The sequence below is a fragment of the Lagopus muta genome, chromosome 19 (genome assembly GCF_023343835.1).
Source record: "Lagopus muta isolate bLagMut1 chromosome 19, bLagMut1 primary, whole genome shotgun sequence".
NCBI classification, from domain to species: Eukaryota; Metazoa; Chordata; class Aves; order Galliformes; family Phasianidae; genus Lagopus; species Lagopus muta.
Window position 1 is genome coordinate 8,999,477 of NC_064451.1, and position 19,914 is coordinate 9,019,390.

Genomic DNA, 19,914 nt, shown 5'->3' on the forward strand with positions numbered 1-19,914 from the left:
TAATATTTAAAATCTTTTGCTCTCAGATGTCCTCAAGCTCATCAAGGTGGCTGCACCTGTCCTTGTTTGTGTAACCACTGCATGAACGCTCCATACTGCCATCAGAGGCATCACTGAACTTTTTTTAATACCATTCCCCTACTCATGGAAATTGTAGTGTTACTGAAAAATTCATGTTTGTCTGGTTTAACTTTATAATGTTAATTTTTTGAACTGCTAGTCAGATCACACTGGTGAAAACACCTACATGTTTTAGTCTTACAACAGTAAAGAAGCTCCTTAAGATTCCCACTTTGATTTGAATCTTTTCCTGCTGTGAAAAACCATATAGAAAGAAGAGAATAGGGGGTGTGATATTATTTGAATAGTTTCAGTTAATCTAATGCTGTCTGAAGTGTTGGGCAGATTCTTAACACAGCCATTTGTTGCAGTTAGAACAGCAGTAGTTATCTTCATTAGCAAGCTGTGTGCAGTGGACAGCTTTTCTTTGTAGCAATTGTGTAGCTCCAAGATTAGTCTCATAACCTGCATTTAGTTTTGCTGTCCCCATGTCAGCTAGGATTTACTATGTTGGGTAGCAAACTTTCCTTTGTTGTGGTCATTCTGAACATTTCCTGCTTGACTGACTTAACTGTTCTGTCAGTAAATCTGTGTTTATAACTGTCCTAACATTAACTGGCAGCTTGGGGAAGTTGGAGAATAGTTCTGATGAGTGTCACCACTTATGAATTAGAGGAAAATTTCAGAAGCTGTTGGTAGCTTTCTTTATATCAGAAGTAATCCATTAAATATATATATATATTTTGCTGAGATTAAAGAATGAACATAAGCATTCTCTGTGCAGATGCCCTCAAGCCCTCTTCCTGTCCTTTTCCATTAGGGTACAGATCAACTGCCTTTTTTCTTTTTTTCTCTCTATTCTGACCATTCTGAGCTGTTGGACAGGTTATTGTAACCACTGGAGTTTCATTGTTTCTCCATTAATTTCTTTTACAGAAAGGGACTCCAGGTGCTTTCTTCCCCTCCCCACTAATTGAAGTAGCTGTCCCTGTAGCCTGTGGCTCTTTACTGCTGCTCAGTATTGGTCTCATATTCATGATTATCACTGCAAGGAAGAGGCGCCAATCAGAGGGAACCTACAGCCCAAGTCAGCAAGAAGTGGCAGGAGCTCGGCTGGAGATGGACAGTGTCCTAAAGGTGCCACCCGAAGAGCGGTTAATATAGGCACTGCCCTGGAGACACACCTGCAAGGTCTGCTTTGACCTTGATCTTCTTCCAGCACTTGCAGCAGATCCACTCTTGTCTCAGTTTCTTTAAGGCATGGTAATGAAGACCTGGATTTAGAAGAACAAGGCAGTCTGTCTATGCAGTGGCTGTTCCAGTTGGTTTCATTTAATTGAGTCAGCTGCACACCACTGGCTCACAGTGAGCCTCTTTACTTCCTTCTTTCCTGCCCCATGGGCTGTCCCATACTTTTACCTCAGTAGAAGCTGTTGAAGTGCACCAGCTTTGAAGTTCCTCTGGCTCCATTACACTTCTCACGTAGCAATGGCATATTTAAATCTGCTTTAAAAGGTAGGGTTAAATTAGGCACTAACTTACAGATAAAGATCTGTACATACTTGTAAGAAGAACTGGACAGAGGGTATTTATGACTGGTTTATATATAATGTTCTATTTTGGTCAACAACTTAATGTGCTCAAAGCTTATTCAGTTCAGGCATATGAGGTTTTCAAATCTGTTCTCAAAAAGCAATTCTCAACAGCAACAGCAGCTGTGATCTCCTGCCCTGTGATGGACGTAGCGTTACAGGGAACTGTCACAAATTACTGAAACCATTGGTTTATGAAGTAATGTTAGACATTCCCACGGGTACCACACAACAGAGGTACAGCTGGAATTTTGCAGGTTTGTGAACCAATGCTGGAAGTACCTGCAGTGTCTGTTGCCAAATGCTGAACTTAGGCCCCTGTGTGAACGGGGGAAGTGGGGAGCAGTCACCACACTGCTTCTGTATTGCTTGGATTTGTGGGGGACTGTGGTTCTCAGCCAGTGAAAGGGGGGAAGTTCCAGTCACACACTGCTGTTGTCAGTGTGATGGCAGCTTAGAGAGAGGTTATGGGGACGGGATGAGGGATATGAAATGTAGCCTGTCCCCATGGGAGCTCTTAGTAACACCCTCTTCTACCACAGCAGCCTTTGTGGGCACACCTTAGCAACTCCTCCGTTGTGGGAGCAGTTGGGGCTGCGGGGACTGCCCTCCTCCTTGCAGTTGGTGCAGCCACGGTGATTGCCATGAAGAGGAGGCGAGCAACTCAGGGAAGATACAGTCCAAGCCGGCAAGAAAAGGATGGTGCTCGAGTGGAATTGTGGAACGTAATCAAGCTGCCACCAACAGAGAGGCTGATATAAGAACTAGGGTCACAAGTCATCCTTTAACAAACTGCTGCAGTATTTCTGTCTTAGGTCTTGAAATGTGGTATTGTTTTGTTTTTTTTTGTAGGACAGATCTTTTCTTCTTTAAGCTCCTTCCCAGGACGCAGGTAACTGCCTTCTGTTAACTTGGTAATATTCAACCACTTGAAAGAGCTTGGTTAAGTTATTACAGCTCATTCCATAAAAGCTTTGTAAAAAATTGGTCTGTGAGCAAGGACAGTGAAGCCCAGGGAGAAAAAGCATCTGGGAGGAGCTGCTGGAGGAGAAGTGTTGGCTGTAGCACAGCAGAGAGAGGGTTTTTAGAACTACTAACAGAATGCAGTACTGCAGGTCAGTGAGATGGTAGGGCCAAGTGACGCTGCCAGCCTTACTGACTGCCTCTGTCCTGCAGTCATCCACGGGCTGTCAATATCAACTCCACCACGCAGGTAAGTAAGAATGTCTAAGGGTGAGGAACAACCCACAGTATTAAGAACTTATTTCAAAAAACACGTGCCTGTGCTCCCTCTGTAAATTCAAGGCTGGTGACTGATGGAATATAATTCCCAGAACTGCTGCTGTCCTTCCATAATGGGACCAGAGTTAAGTACTGCTATGCTATAGTAGACACTAAAATCTTTTCCTAAGATTAGAGTAAAACATAGGAGTACGTTAAGTGCCTTTTTAAGACTGAGTGACCAGTTACAGAACTACAGAACTACCTTTCTAGAATGTTTATGCACATTAAACCTGATCAGTTTTGTGATCAGACTTGACAACAGCACTGAAGTGAGCCTGCTGGACTTTTTCCCCGTGTGTTCCTAGGTATGTTATCTGCCATCCACACAGAGCAGAATGTAATGAGTCAAGAGCTGACATTACGTAGCATGACCACACAACAGTCCTTAGTAAGAGATTCAGCATTTGAACATTAGATGATCCTTGCTTGTGTGAAGAGGGGCAAGGAAGTTGTTTCCAGACCTGTACCCTTGTGGACAGCCAGGTTTGGGGCTCATTGATATAGAAGAGTGGAAATTAAATAAATAATATATTGAACTTTAAGATAAGACTATTTTTTGGGTTGTAGCTCAGCATTCATTTTCTACTTTTGCTATAAAAAGGGATATTAATTTTGTGGCTTTACTTCCTTTGTTACTGTTTTAGCTGATGACTGCGCTATTTTTTTCCCCTAGCATAATGTGGTAAAGCCTGCAGAAAGAACTACGGCAAAGCAGGCCAAATAAGGTCTCAAATCAGCAGGCTTTCACAACGATTGCTACAAGTATCAGTGAGAAATATTTAGAAAATAGTGACTGCTTTTTTATCTCCAGAATGCTATTAATAAGCAGCGTGTGAATCTGCACACCAAATCTAATTGCCACAGGAAGAAATGCGCTCCTGTTACGCTCTTTTTGCTCTCAGATTATTATTTTTTTCAAACTGTAGTTGTTAATTTCTTCTGTAATTCTAAGCAAAGGGAAGAGACAAAGTACTGATCAGGTCTGTCCAGTTAAGAGCAGGTCTTCTGTGTGTGTGAAACTGTTGATGTAAGGTGAACAATGAAAATTGTGAAAAAACAGAACAAAGGAAACCATTAGAATGTGAGACTTCATATCTCGTATGAAGGTCACTTTTCCTTGGATGTTTTGGAAAAGTTGAAAGAGCGTGCAGTGATCCCACCCCAGCTGTGGCTTGGGCAGGAGTTGGAGAGGATAGTACTGATAACTGCAGAAATTACCTAACAGCAGTTCAGGGAGCTTGCTGTCACTTTATTTATTGGCAATGCTGCTGTTACTTTTAACATGAATTATTTGCTCTGTGTACTTTCCAGATGCTATTTAGGAGGGTCTAATATACTTCTGGAATAGAGACAGTTACACTGTCCAGTCACCTTGCTACAGGGGAAAGAGTTAAGCTGCATACCTTAAGAAAACATGAATGCAATTTTCCCTGGCAGCATCTGGGCAACGGGGATAAACAAATGAAGCAGGCAGTGCTTTTCTGGGAGAGCAGGTCTGGAGGGGAAGAACTGGCTGCAGAGCTGCTTACTGCCTCCTCTAGGGAAACAGAAATGCAGGCTGGGTCTGAGACCTGCCCTGTCTGAAGCGAAGGGTGTGTTTATCTCATGGGGAGAAAGGATTTGCGCCCCACACTCATATCAGGGGGCTGAGGCAGAGCCCCATGTCCTGTCACAGTCCTCCTGCATAATCTTTACTTAAATTGCAAAGGTAGGTGTGGTTTTTCTTCATCCCATAAAGCAACAGCAAGATTAAAATATGCTTTTGGTTTTCCCCAAACAGGCCTGATTAACCCCCAGGTCAGTGCCAGGAGATGAGAATTACTGCTACTTTTTAGGTCTGCTCCATTCTTTTGTGTTAGAATTGTAGAAAAATGAAAGCAGCAAAAGGGTCTGAATGAACAAATTTTACTCTAATCTGTATTATTTGAGAAGAAAAAACAAATTGTGATGTAAGAACTGACTATTGCTGAGCTACTGAAATATCTTGAAAGGCAGTGAGTAGCTGCACGTCCCCCAGCAGCGGACACCTAAAAGCCAGCGAGGTGCAAGCAGTGAATCTGTCTGCATCTCCTGCTGTTCTTGGGGTAGTCAGCAGGAAGGCTGCTGCTCAGTTGCTTTACAGGATTAATAGAGCAGAAGTTTATATTTCAAGCACCCAAAGCCAGTACTAGGATAAGTGTAAAAATACTTTGTCAGTGTCTTGAGCATTTCTGCAAAATAAGTTATGAAAGCTTTTTTTTTTTTCAATAATGAACTTAACTTTCTTTTTATATTTAATTTTTGAATATATTTTTTCACAAAACTGGATTTGCTGTAGTTAATTGTTGTGATCCTGATTTCTTTTCTAATTGTAAACTTTATAATTTGTTAAAAAAAAATAAAAAAAAAAAAAAAGATTTAGAATGTCCCTCAAAATAAGTTTACAATAAAACATGTATAAAAATAGACCTAGTTACCATGATCTGTGATCACTTCTTGGCAAATCGCTACTTGATTGCTGATTTTGGTCTGTAACAGAGTTTGCTCAGCCACAAGTTTCCGTGCTGCGTTAATTAAGTTGCTCATTATTATTATTTCTGTCACACACCATAACTCTAAACAGCAAATCTGCACAGCAGTTACTGAAGTCCTATTGTAGAAATAAAGAAGGGAGCCACTGAACCTGTTGCATTCTCTGTTAAGCTATACTGAAGTATGTGCTACTACACACTGCGCTGCCTGTGCAGAGCTATCAGTGATACCATTCACCTGCACAGCTATGAGCAAAGACACAAAATCTGTGTTTAGAGCCCTGGTGTACGTAGCAGCCTAAGGCAGGACAGATTTCTGCAGCGGCAGAAGTTCTCTTCTGGAGAAATGGGGGCCAGCACTCTCCAGCAGAAGGGAAAAAAACAGAGAGGACCACACTTCAGTCTTTACATCATCTGACCCGATGCAGCTGGAGAGATTCTGCCCACAGCCAGGACTAAATGTCAAAGGAAGTTCACATTCAAGCCTTCAGAATAACATTTTCTCTGTAAAAAGACTTCACAGATCTCTCCTACCTCCCTGAGTCTGAAGACTTCTTCTGTAATTCCAAGCTGCCAGGGGCCAGAGGCAGAAGTTGGAGGGGGGGCCAGCTGGGCTCTTGACCTGATGCCTGCCCTCAGCCAGTGCATCACAGGGATGGATGCAGAGATGTGCTGTGTAAGGACAAGCGGCTCAGGCTGTGCTGCTGTCAGCAATGGCAGAGCAGAGGCACAGCTGCACCTTGCACTGCTCACCCCATGCAGTCTTGGGAACTTTGCTCCACAGTTGTGCCACAGGAGCTGCTGGTGGCAGCCCTGCTCCAGCTGCAGGACAGCTGCAAGCTCTTTCCTGGAAGGAGAGCTGCTAATGGACAGAGCTCAGAGTGAGCAGCCTGAACTGGAGCACCTGGAAGGGAGTCTAGAATGTGGAAATAAATGACTATAACTGAAACGGCTGCACTGACTGCTTGGTATTGTAAGCATCCCTGTGCAGTGGAACAGCCAGAGCCACTGAGGTACACCTGACACGACTAAACTGCACATCCAGTTTGCTTCCATGTAACAGCAACACATCAGCATCATGGAATGTAATGACCACTTTGGCACTGAGGTAACTGCTGCAATAAACACAACCAGGTGAGCCTGAAACCAGAGACAGATAATCAAAGTGCTTGCTGCAGAGCAATGGGCCAAAAGGGAGTGGATTTAAATTATAAAATGTGAAAAAATTTGGTGCATGCTCCTGAGAAGACAATTCTCAGTCTTTCTTTCAGAGAAAATACACTCAGTTTCTGGCAACTTAAGCAAACGTTCCACAGAAAATTAACTAACTGTAGGCATATGCCCTTGCTTCAGTTTTATGCATCCATTAAAAGAGCGGTGAGATTACATAAAGCCCCTACTCTGCCAAAACGTTTAACTCTATTAAGCAATTAATTTTACAGTACTACACAATGAATCACATGCTTACGTTTGTTTTATGACGCCAAGCTGCTGCACCATTTGAAAACATGGGCACAGGATTATCACAAAGCTGAGCGTGGTGGAACCAGGCAGTTCCAGGGTGGGAATTCATCTCCTGCATTGCCACAAACTTCTTAAGTTCCTGAAGGACACTGGGGGACCAGAGCAGCTCTTGTCATCACCGATTCACAGAGCAGAGATTTAAAAAAATACATCTGTTAACCTCCAACAGTCACAAGCAAAGTGAAACAGGTTTTTCCAAACCTGGATGTTGTAAGAAGCAGCAGCTAACAGGCTTTGTGTTCATACTGAGCAATTAATCTGCCAGTGCTGGAAAAAGCACTTTGGTCATAAAGCCTACAGGGTAAGCATAGAAAAGGCACAAAACACATTAAAAAATGACAAATAAACTAACATAAATCCTCTCATGCAAATGGACAGAGTTTGGGAAACATTCAGCCATCATTTACTTACACGCTCCTTTGAAGGCAGCACGTCACACATTCCTGTTTAACAAAAGATAAGCTGCTGCACACAGCCTGCAGTGTCACTGAACCAACCACTCGTATGGTCGGGTAAAGGGATGTTACTTTCCCTGAAAAATGGCAGTCATTTGTTACTGACAGACTTTAACCACCTCCGAAACACAGAGGAAACGGAGCAGATGTCAATCTCCTGTTGGAGAGTTTCACACACATGTAAAAAGCAGAAAAAATGCAGGCAGCACAGACCATTCACTGCAGGTGAGAAAAAAATCAGTGTGTGGCAAGAAAAAGAAGGGAGGAGAAAAAAACAACTCACAAAAAGATGCAAAATTCCAATGGCACATCATCTGCTGCATAGTGGTGCTTGTATGGATCCACCACAAGTGAGGAAGGTTTTTTTTCTCCCATCTAACTCACACTAAAGGAAACCCGCAAATTCCAGACTGGATCTGTACATAATGTTTGTATAAAACGAAATGGAGCTATTGTCTTAGACTTTAAATATTTTACTATGCAATACTAAAACCATCTGTCTTCCAGCACAAAAAGAAAATACAAATTCAATTGCATGGCTTGTAAGAGTAACAGTGCTTTACAGAAATATTGATGCAACACTATGGTCTTTCTCAAACTGTTTGCATTTCAGATATTAGGAGTATTTCTCTTTGTATTGCACAGACTCAAACGCATAGACAGCCATTTTCATACACTAGAGTAAGAAAACCTCCAAGATTATATGAATAAAATAGATACATTGGAAATAATTCTGATAAAGCTTACAAGAATTTCCCCACGTGTTCAAAATGATTTCCTTTATCAAAGGCTTAATGGTGATGTGATTACCTCGATGGAGTGATGTTTTAAATGTGACTCTGCCCAAATACAAAACAAATCCAAAAAAAGCACCACTTAAGTAAAACAGAAATGATCACTGCAAAGACAGCAGGTTTTAAAGGAGTTGCTAAGATTAAGATGAAATTTCTTGAGGATACTATTGCCATAGATAAGAGTCTTAGAAAATCAGGATGAACGTACCCTTTAACCTTTTCATTGCATCGTAGTATCTGTGACCTCACAGTCCTTTTCATGGTCCAGTTAGCATCTCGTTATACCAGCAAACGGTTCTCATCAAAAGCAGGGTAAGGATTGTGGTTTTTAAGACAGGCTGAAGGAGTGGAGAGCCTTGCAGACCAGAATGAAATCCCACTGCTTCAAGGTAGCAGTTAGCACATCTGAAGTCCAGCAGTGACAGGCAGCTGCCAGGGATTGGCCTTCCAGCATTACGTGACTTACTCAGCTCCACTTGAGTCTGATTTCTGTCTGTACAGACAAGCACTGCAGCTTTCATCTCGCTGCACTTGGGCCATCTTGTCAGTACACTGGCATTTAACTTGAACTCATGAGCCTGAACTCATGGGCTTTTATACTCCATTTTTTCTCTTTTTTTTTTTAAATAATCAAGACATTGTTACATCCCATTCATATACTGCCATCTATAATGTTTGTATATAATATTAACATACACATACGTAAGAACTAGGATACTCTTGATGGACTCTATTTTCTGATATATATAACAAAAAATAATCAAACAACAACAACAAAAAAGTAAAAAAAAAAACAAAAAACACAAACAAACAAAATCAATTGCTGGTGTTTCCAGTTTCCCAACAGGATTGCAGGACCAAACCCTGAGCAACTGCTCTGTGCTGTGGTTTTGTTGTAACAAAGAACTGTGACAATTCTACACCAGAGGTCCCTGTTACCTCTCAGTGTCAGCACACTGGAGAAGGGAAATGAAAAATTTGCAACAAAAGTTCACCCAGTAGTATGACCTAATGAATGCCTGACAGGACAAACTTGGAACCTAATGGATTATTAACTCAGTACAGCCCATTAGTCTGGGTTTGTTTGCTGCACTCCACACGGGAAAGCAAAATATTATAGTGATGTATGCAATACAGGAAAAACTAAGCTGAACGCCATTCAGACAGGCAGCAAGAAAACTCTGGCATGGTGTGCTGTGTCATGCTGCTGGCTGCACTAAGGGCTGAAAATACATGGAGTAAATTCTGCTTCAGTAGTAGTGACTGAAAAGCTATGCGTGGAACACCAAACCAAATCAAATCCAAACCAACCACCTTCATGCTTTGATCAGTGCAAGAGTCATGAGTGTGTTTAGTGGCAGAAAGTGAGGAAACAGTTGCAGGGATCAGAACAACATGGGAACTCCCAAGTAGAACAAATTCTGGGCAAAAAGCCGTCATGTGAATTGCAGCATGGCAATGGTCCTGCAGCCATAAAAGAAATGCTTGGTTGTATGCTGGCTCAAAAAGAAAACAAAAACATCCTGTCAATTCCAAAGGGACATCAAAAGACCACTGGGAACATTATTCAAAGGTTTCCCATTGCCTTCTGAGCTGTTCAACCTTACCTGGTGTGGATGACACATCTTGCTTGGTCTTTTTTAACAAATCCTCAAATGGATCTTTTGTCTCCTCAGGTTTTGAGGACAGTAACACTGACTCTAAGCCCTTAGCTGGCCTGGAAGGGATCAAAGGGGGTTCATTAGACAGAAGAGCTAGTGCTTGTTGGGTATCTACCTTGGAAGTGGACTTGCCCACATGCAACGTTCTGGTTTTAGAAGGACCACTTAAACATGCTGGCTGTAGAGAGCTCGCTGGAGAAGGGCTGTGGCTCTGCAGCAGTAAGGAGCCAGCTGGTGACATCGCTGGAGCCTGGCTGAACAAGTTAGGCATGGACAATGTTGAAATGTTTGGTTGAGGTCTGTGTGGTGGATATAAACTAGAATTAGGTGTTATGAAGCTAGAACTATAAGCATGACCTAATGTGGGGGTGAAAGAGCCCCTTGGGGGCCTAACAAGAGACACTGACAGGGGTCCTGGCACCGTTTGTGTAAATGGATTAGGAGATGCCTGTAAAAAAGGTGGCAGTGCTGGGGAAGGATAACTGAGTGACTGGATAAATGGTGCAGCTGGAGGAGGCACAAAGTCACTTGCCACTGATATAAAGCCAGCTCCAGAAGGTGGAGTGACTGAGCTCTGCAGGCTGCAGGAACCTTGCTGGGGGCCACTGCTTTGCCAGCTGGCTGCTTTTAATGGATCCAGCAGATTCAGAAGGTAGTCACTTTCATTACCTGTATTATCTGTCTTCACCCTGACAGGTTGGAGCATCTCTGCAGTGCTGGTAGCACTGGACAAAAGCTGAGATGAACAAGAGGAATAATTTACAGACTGCTGGACTTCAGGTTCTAAGGACAACCTAGCAACTCCTAAGGGCTCCGGGATAAGATCTGAAACCAACTGGCTACATCCTGTGTGAGCACTGAGAATTTCTGTTGGCCCAGTTGGAGTCTGATGCTTGGAAGCCCTGGGTGCTGGCGGCGGTGGCACTATCCCCAGTTCAGGAGTCTTTCTTCCCTGTGGCCTAGGAATGGTGATATTCCCTTGAGCAGCAGGATTTGAGTCATCCTTTTCTGCAGAAGCCAGAATGCTGTCTCTGCTCCGGGGTCTCCTTGTGATTGGCGGTACATTGCCAAGTGCAGTCAGGGGCCTTTCTGGTGAGCTTTGGGAGTACTTGGTAGGAATAGCCATGTCATCATGACCCATATTCCACAGCTTGTTGTAAGGGTGAGACAGCTTCATTGGTGGCACAATCCTGTTCCTCTCAGACCCAGCAAGATCCATTCTCTGCAAGAAAACAACGTTAACTTTCACTGATCTCCTCTCAGCATGGATCAGCCTGAAGACAGGCTGCTCAGCTGTGAGTGGACAAAGATCTGTCCGCAGAGTGAACACCGAAAGGAGAGGGACAATTGCATATGGCCAAGAAGGACAGGCAGGAAAGCAGAAGCAGAACTCTACAGTTTTAGTTACAGCTCTTCCTCTAAGAAGTTGTTCAGCTGTGATATATTGTGGCATCTGCTGTTAGCCAAGGAAGGAGCACGCATCTACATCTAGGGTACGGAAGTGGAAAAACTTCAATTGTTGTACAGCAAAAGCTGTCAAATGAAACATCTGGATCTAACACTAAATTAAATATTACTTTAAGGTAGAAATTACATCCTTTTCTTTCCTATCAGAGTTTGCCACTTTCTCAGCTGTATATATTCAGTGAAGTTCTTCAAAGAATATTCCTCTTCAGCAATCTAGATTGTCCAACTGATGTTTCAATGAAAATAGCCACTATCTGACAACTGAGTTTCATTTCAATAGTTTCTTAATTCAGAAAGGAACGTTGAAACACATGGACAAATGGATGCACCTACTCAATACTAACTGAATATTATTCAAGGAATAATGGAAGACAGACAACCCTAGTTCTTTGCAAATTGCCCCAGGGCATATAGAACTCTGTCCAAACCTGGTAATCAAACGTGCATCGCTGATCTGCCTCTTCTTTTGGAGTCCGCAGGTCTTCCAGGCTCTTCGCCTGGCTGAGAGTCTGAGGCTGCGTTTCTACCTCTAAGTTAGGGAAAATGTCTTCAAGGAGGTTGATTTCTGTAGCGTTGCTGGAGAGGAGAGGGCTTGGAGGCAGAGGCTCTTTTGCCTTTTCTGGACTGACAGCCTCTTCCCCATCAGCACTATCAGATTCTTTCAGAGCCCGGTACGGCTGAGGCCTACAAAAGAGGAAAACAAAAATCATGCTGCAAATGACTGCCTTTCTCTTATTTTTAAAGACAACTATTTCCCAAGGAGCTGGATGGCTCAAACAAACTGTTTTTGGGTAGGAAAATGCAGCATACAGCATCTCATGAACAGCAGGCATGTGAGCAAAATGACTGAGGGCAGACATACAGAGATGACTTTGGCACTCAAGAAGTTTTCAGAAGAAAAAAAATGGAAGATGGAAGTACTTGGAGGAAAGCTGTGGTGATGCACTTACAGACAGACTGATAAGCCAAGTCTCCCAAAGCAGGAATAGATGGATGCCAGCTCTCTGCTGTGACAGCCTGGCCCTTCCCACTCAGGCAGATGGCTTTCTTGTGCTCAGGCCTTGCACACAGGAAGTCAGAGCAAGCACACCACAAAGTGCTCGTGTTCTGCAGCCACTTACATTCTCAGTTTCAAGCTAACTCAGCACAAAACATAATTCAGTGTTTTCCTGCAATAATTGGGAACACTGTGCAGAGTTCCAATGTTTGTACTGGTGTCATGTTATCAAGAAACACCACAATCCATTATGGAGACACCTATTTTACATTTACAGCCAAGGCCGAGTTAGCAAGATGCTTTTCTTGTACATACCTCAGCAAAAAGAAATGAACAACAGCAGATTTGCATATAGGTTCTGTGTACAGAGAACAGCAGCATAATGCACATCCAATTAATAACAAGAAGTGACACACTTATCTGCAGTGATTTGACTGGCAGCCAATTTTACCATGGCATTTAAACAAGGTTTCAATTAAAAGAAACTATTTGTGAGACCTCCAAAGCCAAGGATAATATGGAAGAACCCTCCTCTTCTTTCCGTATTTTATTATAACACATCCTTATCACACAAATCTATAAAGTCCTTACTTCCTTCATCAACAAATAAGTAGTAGGCAATCAGCTAGCAACACATGAATGTAATAATGTAAGTACCAGACAGCTGATGGGGCACTCCTCAGGAAAACAATGATCTTGCAAATCTTGATTGCATCTTTAATCTCTCACATTCTGCATGCTCATCTGCTAAGCATGAAATCACACTGCAAAATTACTGAAACACTGAAGAACCCTGCACACAAACCCAACAAACAGCTTGCTATTTCTTGTATAATTCTATGTCAGGTTGTACTCAAAACCCTCGTAGGACCTCTGCATGGTGACTGCTCTGAGTCACCGAGGAACCGGCACCTGAGGGAGCACACAATTGGAACTGGAACAAGCTGATGGCTGTGCTGAAATAAAGCTCACAGGACAATCCAAACAGCACAGTTAGCACTGTACGAGGAAGAATGGCAGAAGGTTTGGGCAGGAACACAAGCAGCACATTGGAACAAAGGGCAAGTGGAAGGAACCTCCTACAGAGCTCAACTCGAACGTAACGCAACAAACTGTGCATTACTGCATAGTGTTTCATGCAGAAGCATATTTTTACATGCCTTTAAATATGACAGCAAGCAGGAGAAATGCAGAACATTCATCAAGTGTTGTACAAAGATTGCAAGATTATTTCCAAAATTGCAAGAAGCAGGCACCCTGACCAATGCAAAAACCATTGTTTAAAGACTGAATTAATACAATGAAAGAATAAAGGATAGACCATTCAAAAGGAGCAGAGAAGAAAAAGTTTTCAGAGAAGCCAGATACAGGATCCTCTTCCTGCTGAAATTCATCATCAGAAGAGTCCTCAGAGAGGAAGACTGTATAGTGTCGCATAGGCTTTACAAGGCTGAGGGAAACAGGGAGAGAAAAGGAAGTTATCAAGTTGTCACATTGCAAGCTGCAGAGGAGAGAGAAAACCAAGTGATTCATAGGCTCTAAGTAATTTCTGAACGTGACTGAGTGCCACTGCAAAGAGCTCTGCAGACATGTGTTGAGCTGTACTGTCTAGGCAGAAAATAAAACTCTTCTAATAACCTTGGGTTTTCTAGGGTTATCTAGTAGGGTAGGGTGCTAAGACCTGCAATCAGATCCCTGTTGCAATAGAAGCCAATACAGAAATCCACAATTCTGCCCACATTTTGCCAGTCACATATCACTGAGAAAATCCCAGCTATTGTACTGAATCAAAACGTACATCATGACTGCCAACTGAGATGGGAGCTCAGTTTTGCTAATACTGAGATCTGCAATAAAGTTTGTTACTTCAGTGTAAGCAGCATCAGGCTCATCGTGGGGAACAAAGGATAGGTCACGACCCTGTAAGCAATGCAGAACAATGGTAACATACCTCACAGCTACGTACATCGCAGATAAGAATACACTGCAGAAGAGGACCAAAAGCGCAGGAAGAAAAGGAATTTGATCTGTTACCTTTATAGTACAGATACAGTTGCTCCTGCATTCATAATCAGCCTTCAGTGTTTCTTAGTTCTTCCATCTAATTGTTAAATAACTATGTAACTGTTCTGAGAAACAGTCCCAAACATTAGGTCAGAAAAAGAGAAGTTGGACACTGTGAGTGACAGCTCAAGGGGACCCAAACTGCCGCCGTGAATAAATGTTACTCACAATCAGGTCAGAGCTAATTAATAAAAAGTCTAAAATAGCGGTGGCAGCAGATGCAGCTGATAGTGTTAAATCATAGTCTGTGGTACTCCAATTAAAGCTGTTGCATAGCTGTTCTTTTCCTCTCATGCTATAATAGGCATCCAGGGAAAGAGAGGGAGCTGCCACTGCATTAGGAAAAAATGGCCATTTTTTAAACTTTATTAAATTTTTTTTTTGCTAAAAGGGAGACTGCTATCCAAAGGCTTCAACTTGCATTAAAAAAAATTCATCTAAAAGAGTTTTAGAAAGCAAAGATGCTTAAAGAGTATATCGATTTATATTAGAATCTTACAGATTTTTTTTTTGAAGTTATATACACACACGGAGCTTTTTCTCTTTGCAAAGTACAGTAACACCTAATACGACTCAAGCAAATCTAAATTGTTTTCTGGAAATCAGGAGCGATGCTGACTGCCCACACATCTTTGCCAGGCCCTACGCCTGGCGATGGCACGCAGCAGATCTCAGGTGCCGCTGCCCTCGCAGCACCGCCTCTGATCCCTTTTGTTTGCCTTCAGACCACGCCAAATTCAAACATATTGTGTCTGTGTGTGTATGCACAAAACGAGCTCTGAAGAAATAAGATTTCTTTTGCTAATTCATCATTTGCCCCTCAGTGCAGACCAGTGCAACAGGATCACATTCATAGTAAGATAACATGCACCGCTTTTGTTGCTGTTGCAAGACTCCTGAAAGTGGGATCTCCTAATTAGAAAAAGGAAAGTGCTTCAGCTTCAGCGTCAGTGTTCTCTGTAACAGACTGTGGCCACAGATAAGGGATGAACAGTTTAAAATCGTCCAAGTTTAAATTTTTTATTAGCTTGAGGCGGTGGAATCCAAAAAAAGTACCGATTCCCTCATTAACCCAATTCGCCAACTCTCCTGCAGTCTGCCACCCACCACTTGCTAGGATTTCATACACAAAGAGCTGTCTCTGAAAGGCAGGTCACAGCAAGCCTGGCTACAAGGCAGCGCTGCTGCAGCCTTAGAGGGAAGAAAGGATGTGTCCGTCACAGCTACAACCCTCATCATCTCCACATGACTGCACCAGCTCCTGCCTACCTAATCTCTTAGCTGAGTTACCATGCAGATGACTTGCTGATCTCTTTCTAATGTTTAGTTTAACATGTCTTCGGTTAGCACTAGCATATGACAGTACTGACAGCCGTGGCTGTTCCTTTTTAAATATCATGTCAGAAACACAGTGCAATAAAGCTGGGGATGCGCTCCATGGCTCTGCGTACCATTATGATAGTATGGGTTTCTTTTTTAATGAGGAAGATCTGCATCTCAGGAGCTTTTTTCATGTGTCAGGATGCATGGACAAATCAGCAGCACATCACACTGGCCAAAAATGAAATGCTGACAAATGTAGATATTTCAAATTTAATTGACACCTAAATGTACTTGAGATAGAAAAAATACATACTGAAAATGTGAGTACAGGATTTGGACATTAATAAGGAGAACTCTGTAATAATTTTAAAAGGTAGTTCAGAAAAAAATAAATTTGTGTATTTTATCAACTGTTTGCTTTTTCCTGATTACAGAGATGATGATACGACGGAGTAACGTTGGTCTTGATGCCATTGTTCCCCTGAAAAGGGCTTCCCAAATTTGAGGAAGGATTTATTCTTTGTATTTTAAAGAATACCTGTGCCACTACTCCAGGGAATTAAGGAATTTGTCCCTCTTAGACAGTAAAATGAAAAGAATGAGGGTTTTGGATGCATTGGTTTTTTTCTTGCCAGTATGAAATAAGAGATTTGGGACTGAGGGGATTGCCCCATAACTCTTCACTACGAACAAAGCACAGACCTGTCTCTGGAATTCCTTCCTGCATATTCAGCACACCTGAGTGCGAGCTAACAGGAACAGTAAAGTATTTTATTTTTTAAAGTGACACTTTGCATACTGTGAATCTTCACAGAAGCAGAACAGTCCAAGAAAAATTAAAATATTAGCATAAAGCATATTTTTAAGTATTACAAAATTATGAGTAAACCAATCAGATAACAGGAATCACTGTGTGATCACAGGGAGCAGTCAGGGCAGGTAACTGCCTCAGAGTTTGACTCAACTTTCTATGCAATTTCTACAAAGTTAAAAAAAGGAACAAAGGATTTAAAGTGGGAACAAGCTGGATGACACCTCTGCCTGCTCTGACAGATCTAGATGCAAGATTCTACAAAGCCATCTCACATTTTCATCCTATTTCTCAATAATAAGTACGCGTTCACCAATTTCCCCTACAGATATCATAGCCGTCTCTCTTCACAAAGGCAAGCTGCACACATTTGGTAGGTAGATGGCAGAAATAAGCACCAGAACTGTTTCCTGCAAAATATCCTACAGGAAAAGTGGGAGAGACAGGAAGGAATCTGGGAAGGCTCCCAAAGGTTTTTGCTTGGCCACGTACAAAGAGCACGGCTGCTCTCAGTGTGCATCTTCCCCACTTGCTGTCCTTTTGCTGGGCCATCTGCGTTCTTGGCACAACCTTTATTGAATGTAGCTTTTTATAAATCAATTTTCTTGTGGCAGAAGAATCAAAGCCATGCAACCAATCTATCTGCTATAGTCTACAGGACTGTCCCTTGGATTCCAGCCAACCTTGTTCAAATGACTACTTGCGGGTTTGGCTTTTTCCTAAGCAGAGACCCTTGCTTGAAGTGATGCCTTAAAAAGCTTTACAGTACACAAATTCTGTGTGGCAGAGCTTCGAGAGCCTGGTTACATCAACTGGAAGTTAATGGGCTTTATGAGCCTGTATCATTTAACACAGCCGTCATGCTGACTTCATGCTAAATTCAGTGTAATAACCTACTATTGCACTGCAGTCTAATTTCATTCATACGATATAAGAGAAAACCATTAGCTTCTCTAAGTCCTACAGGAGTTCTGGAAAGTCATAATGAACTGCTGCAGCACTGACACGGGTTTAGCCAGCCCAAGACCCTTTTGACATGCTGTTAATTGTGAGCCTGACCCTCTGATTTCCTATTTTAATTTCCTCCCACTCTGCATGCCCTAGATGCCAGCTCCTCAGTAAGCCAGTACTTAGAGAACAGATCCTAGAGCTCTCTGGAAGCCTATTCTAAACTTAATGGGCAATCTTGCTGTGGTGTAAAAGAGAGCTCTTGAAAAACTGCTTATCTGTAAAAAAACGCAACACCTTGTTTCTGTGAACACCTAATTTGTGCTTAAGGAGATGCGTCCACATGTTTAGTATTGCCTCAAATGGCAACCCTATGTTTTCTGAGCTCTCAGGTTCTTCCTGCTTAATAATATTTTTTTAAACAATACATTTTAGATTTAATGGCAATTTGGAAGAATCTTTGTGCATCACAAGCCTTGCTTTTTTTATCTGATTGCAAAACAAAACAAAAACGCCACGTTTCTATTGAAATGGAAAGAAACTCATTGAAAATTGTAATGGGAAAAAAAATAACTCTTCCACCAGCTCTTCTAAATATGAAGGTTTAACAAGACTCCCACCCTCCTGAGTTTTAATGGAAGACAGGTTAGAAAATGAGCACATGCATTCTTACAATAACATTCTTTTGCACAGATTTAAAAAACTGACACCTATAACTTAAGATACAAAATTCTTAATGTTGTAAGAAATGCATTAATAAATCTAACAGCTGGAAGGACATCTACGTGCTGGCTGACTGTTCAGAAATAATAGGCACCGTCATGGAAGGAAAGGAAGCTGCACTGAAACCAACTTGCTTGTGATCTGTGCCACAGCGCCGGGACGCCGTCCCAGCAGCCAGGAGCAGGATGCAAGCCCAAGTCTGAGTGGTGACCACAGCCTGGGAAACGGCTCTGAAGCTTTCGCATCATCAGTCAGTTCAAGACAAAAATGTAAAGCTAGTTTATAAAAAAGAAATTTCTCTGGAGCAGATGCTTCTCCTTACAAGCAGAGCCTCCATACGAGCTCCTGATCATAACTGGCTAATAATTAGCTTTGGAACCAATGCAATTAAGCTAAATATTTTGGTTAAGTTCAGGTCAAGAAAAAGCACTCTCAGTGCTGCCGCGGCTTTCACGGAATCTCCTCTGATCTACAGTATGAGCACTTGAATGCTACCAAGTTACAACAGCAAAAATAGAAATTGTGGTGTTTTCATTCATTACAGTCTGATCCAAGAGGGAGAAAAATAATGCATGTTCTTTAAAGATAGAACTGGTGTTATATTCTTAGTTTAGAACAAAAAAAGAAAATTATTTTGTAAAGGGATAGAAAAAATGTTTGTGGAAAACGTCATTATAAATATTTAATTACTTTTTAAAAATTACCTTTTGCTTATTCAAAATATCATTTTGAGGTAAACAGCCAGGAAGAAGGTCGATAAGTGCTCCCTTCCCTGTCTCAAAGGCACTGTGAGCCACCTGCATGATCCTGCAGATATTTCTGCCATCACAACAAATTCAGGCTGGCTTGTGATTTCGCCAACTGCAGAAATTCCAAGTCTCATATATTACCTTCTGCGCTGAAGATCTGTGTCTGTCAATGCCCTGAAGGTTACATTTCCCCCACTTGTAGATCCCAAATCATAGTTCTTGTCCTCCTGCCTTTCTAACTTGTTTGTATTAAAACCAACCACGCACATTACAGGATATCTGGTTGGCTGTAATGTTCTACAATTAACTGTCTGGAAGGAGTTCTGTACACATTTGTTTTGCCACCTGAAGCTGATGAAAAGAAAGGATGAAAACACATCAGTAGCTGCTGAGCCACTGAATTTGAACTAGAAAATACTGAAGCTGGGGCAGGCAAGGAAAAGTCCAAGTCCTGGTACTGCACAGCAAGTGCCAGAGGTTCTAGGAACATTACTTGGTTTTCTTTCACATCGGTAAGATGGAAAAATCTCTCAGTACTAAAATGATCATAGAGAAAAATACATCAGCTTTTTATCTACAGAGAACCATCATTATCTTTGGTAGATTACCACCAATAATCTCCACCCAAAAAATATATAAAATGTGTGAAAGCAGCTGAAATGTACAGACTCACTAAAATTAACAGCTATCAATTAAAATCAAGAAAAATAATATTTGTAATTTAACATATTACTAGCATTAGCGTAAATATTATGCCTGTCATTCATGCTTCTTTATTTTCAATCTGACACTGCAGGAGCTGAAAATAAATGTTATCAGGAAGCCACAATGGAATATCATTGAGCAGCTTCTGAATCAAAACACGCACAGTAGTTCATGAGAAACATACACAGTGATTAAATTGACTCCATTATCTTCCACCTGGTACATCAACCATGCAGTGAGTCATATT

At 41.8% G+C, this 19,914-nt stretch overlaps 2 protein-coding genes across 16 annotated transcripts in view; one reads left to right on the forward strand and one right to left on the reverse strand.

Annotated features, from left to right (window-relative positions):
* Nucleotides 1–6,070, forward strand: part of CRB2 (crumbs cell polarity complex component 2) — a 65,409-nt gene extending 59,339 nt beyond the window's left edge. For 5 of the 7 annotated variants that reach the window (XM_048966063.1, XM_048966064.1, XM_048966062.1 and 2 more), the window contains one exon: nt 997–2,312. In XM_048966063.1, the coding sequence (XP_048822020.1) occupies nt 997–1,224 (228 nt within the window). In that variant the 3' untranslated portion in view covers nt 1,225–2,312. Of the gene's footprint in view, nt 1–996 lie in introns of all 7 variants that reach the window. The other 2 variants (XR_007380645.1, XM_048966061.1) reach the window with 2 other exon arrangements.
* A 1,794-nt stretch (nt 6,071–7,864) lies between these two features.
* Nucleotides 7,865–19,914, reverse strand: part of DENND1A (DENN domain containing 1A) — a 172,119-nt gene continuing 160,069 nt past the window's right edge. For 2 of the 9 annotated variants that reach the window (XM_048966068.1, XM_048966066.1), the window contains exons 22-24: nt 13,666–13,794; nt 11,776–12,031; nt 7,869–11,102 (exon numbers count right to left, since the gene is read on the reverse strand). In XM_048966068.1, coding sequence (XP_048822025.1) covers nt 9,783–11,102; nt 11,776–12,031; nt 13,666–13,794 — 1,705 coding nt within the window. In that variant the 3' untranslated portion in view covers nt 7,869–9,782. Of the gene's footprint in view, nt 11,103–11,775; nt 12,032–13,665; nt 13,795–19,914 lie in introns of all 9 variants that reach the window. The other 7 variants (XM_048966072.1, XM_048966071.1, XM_048966070.1 and 4 more) reach the window with 6 other exon arrangements.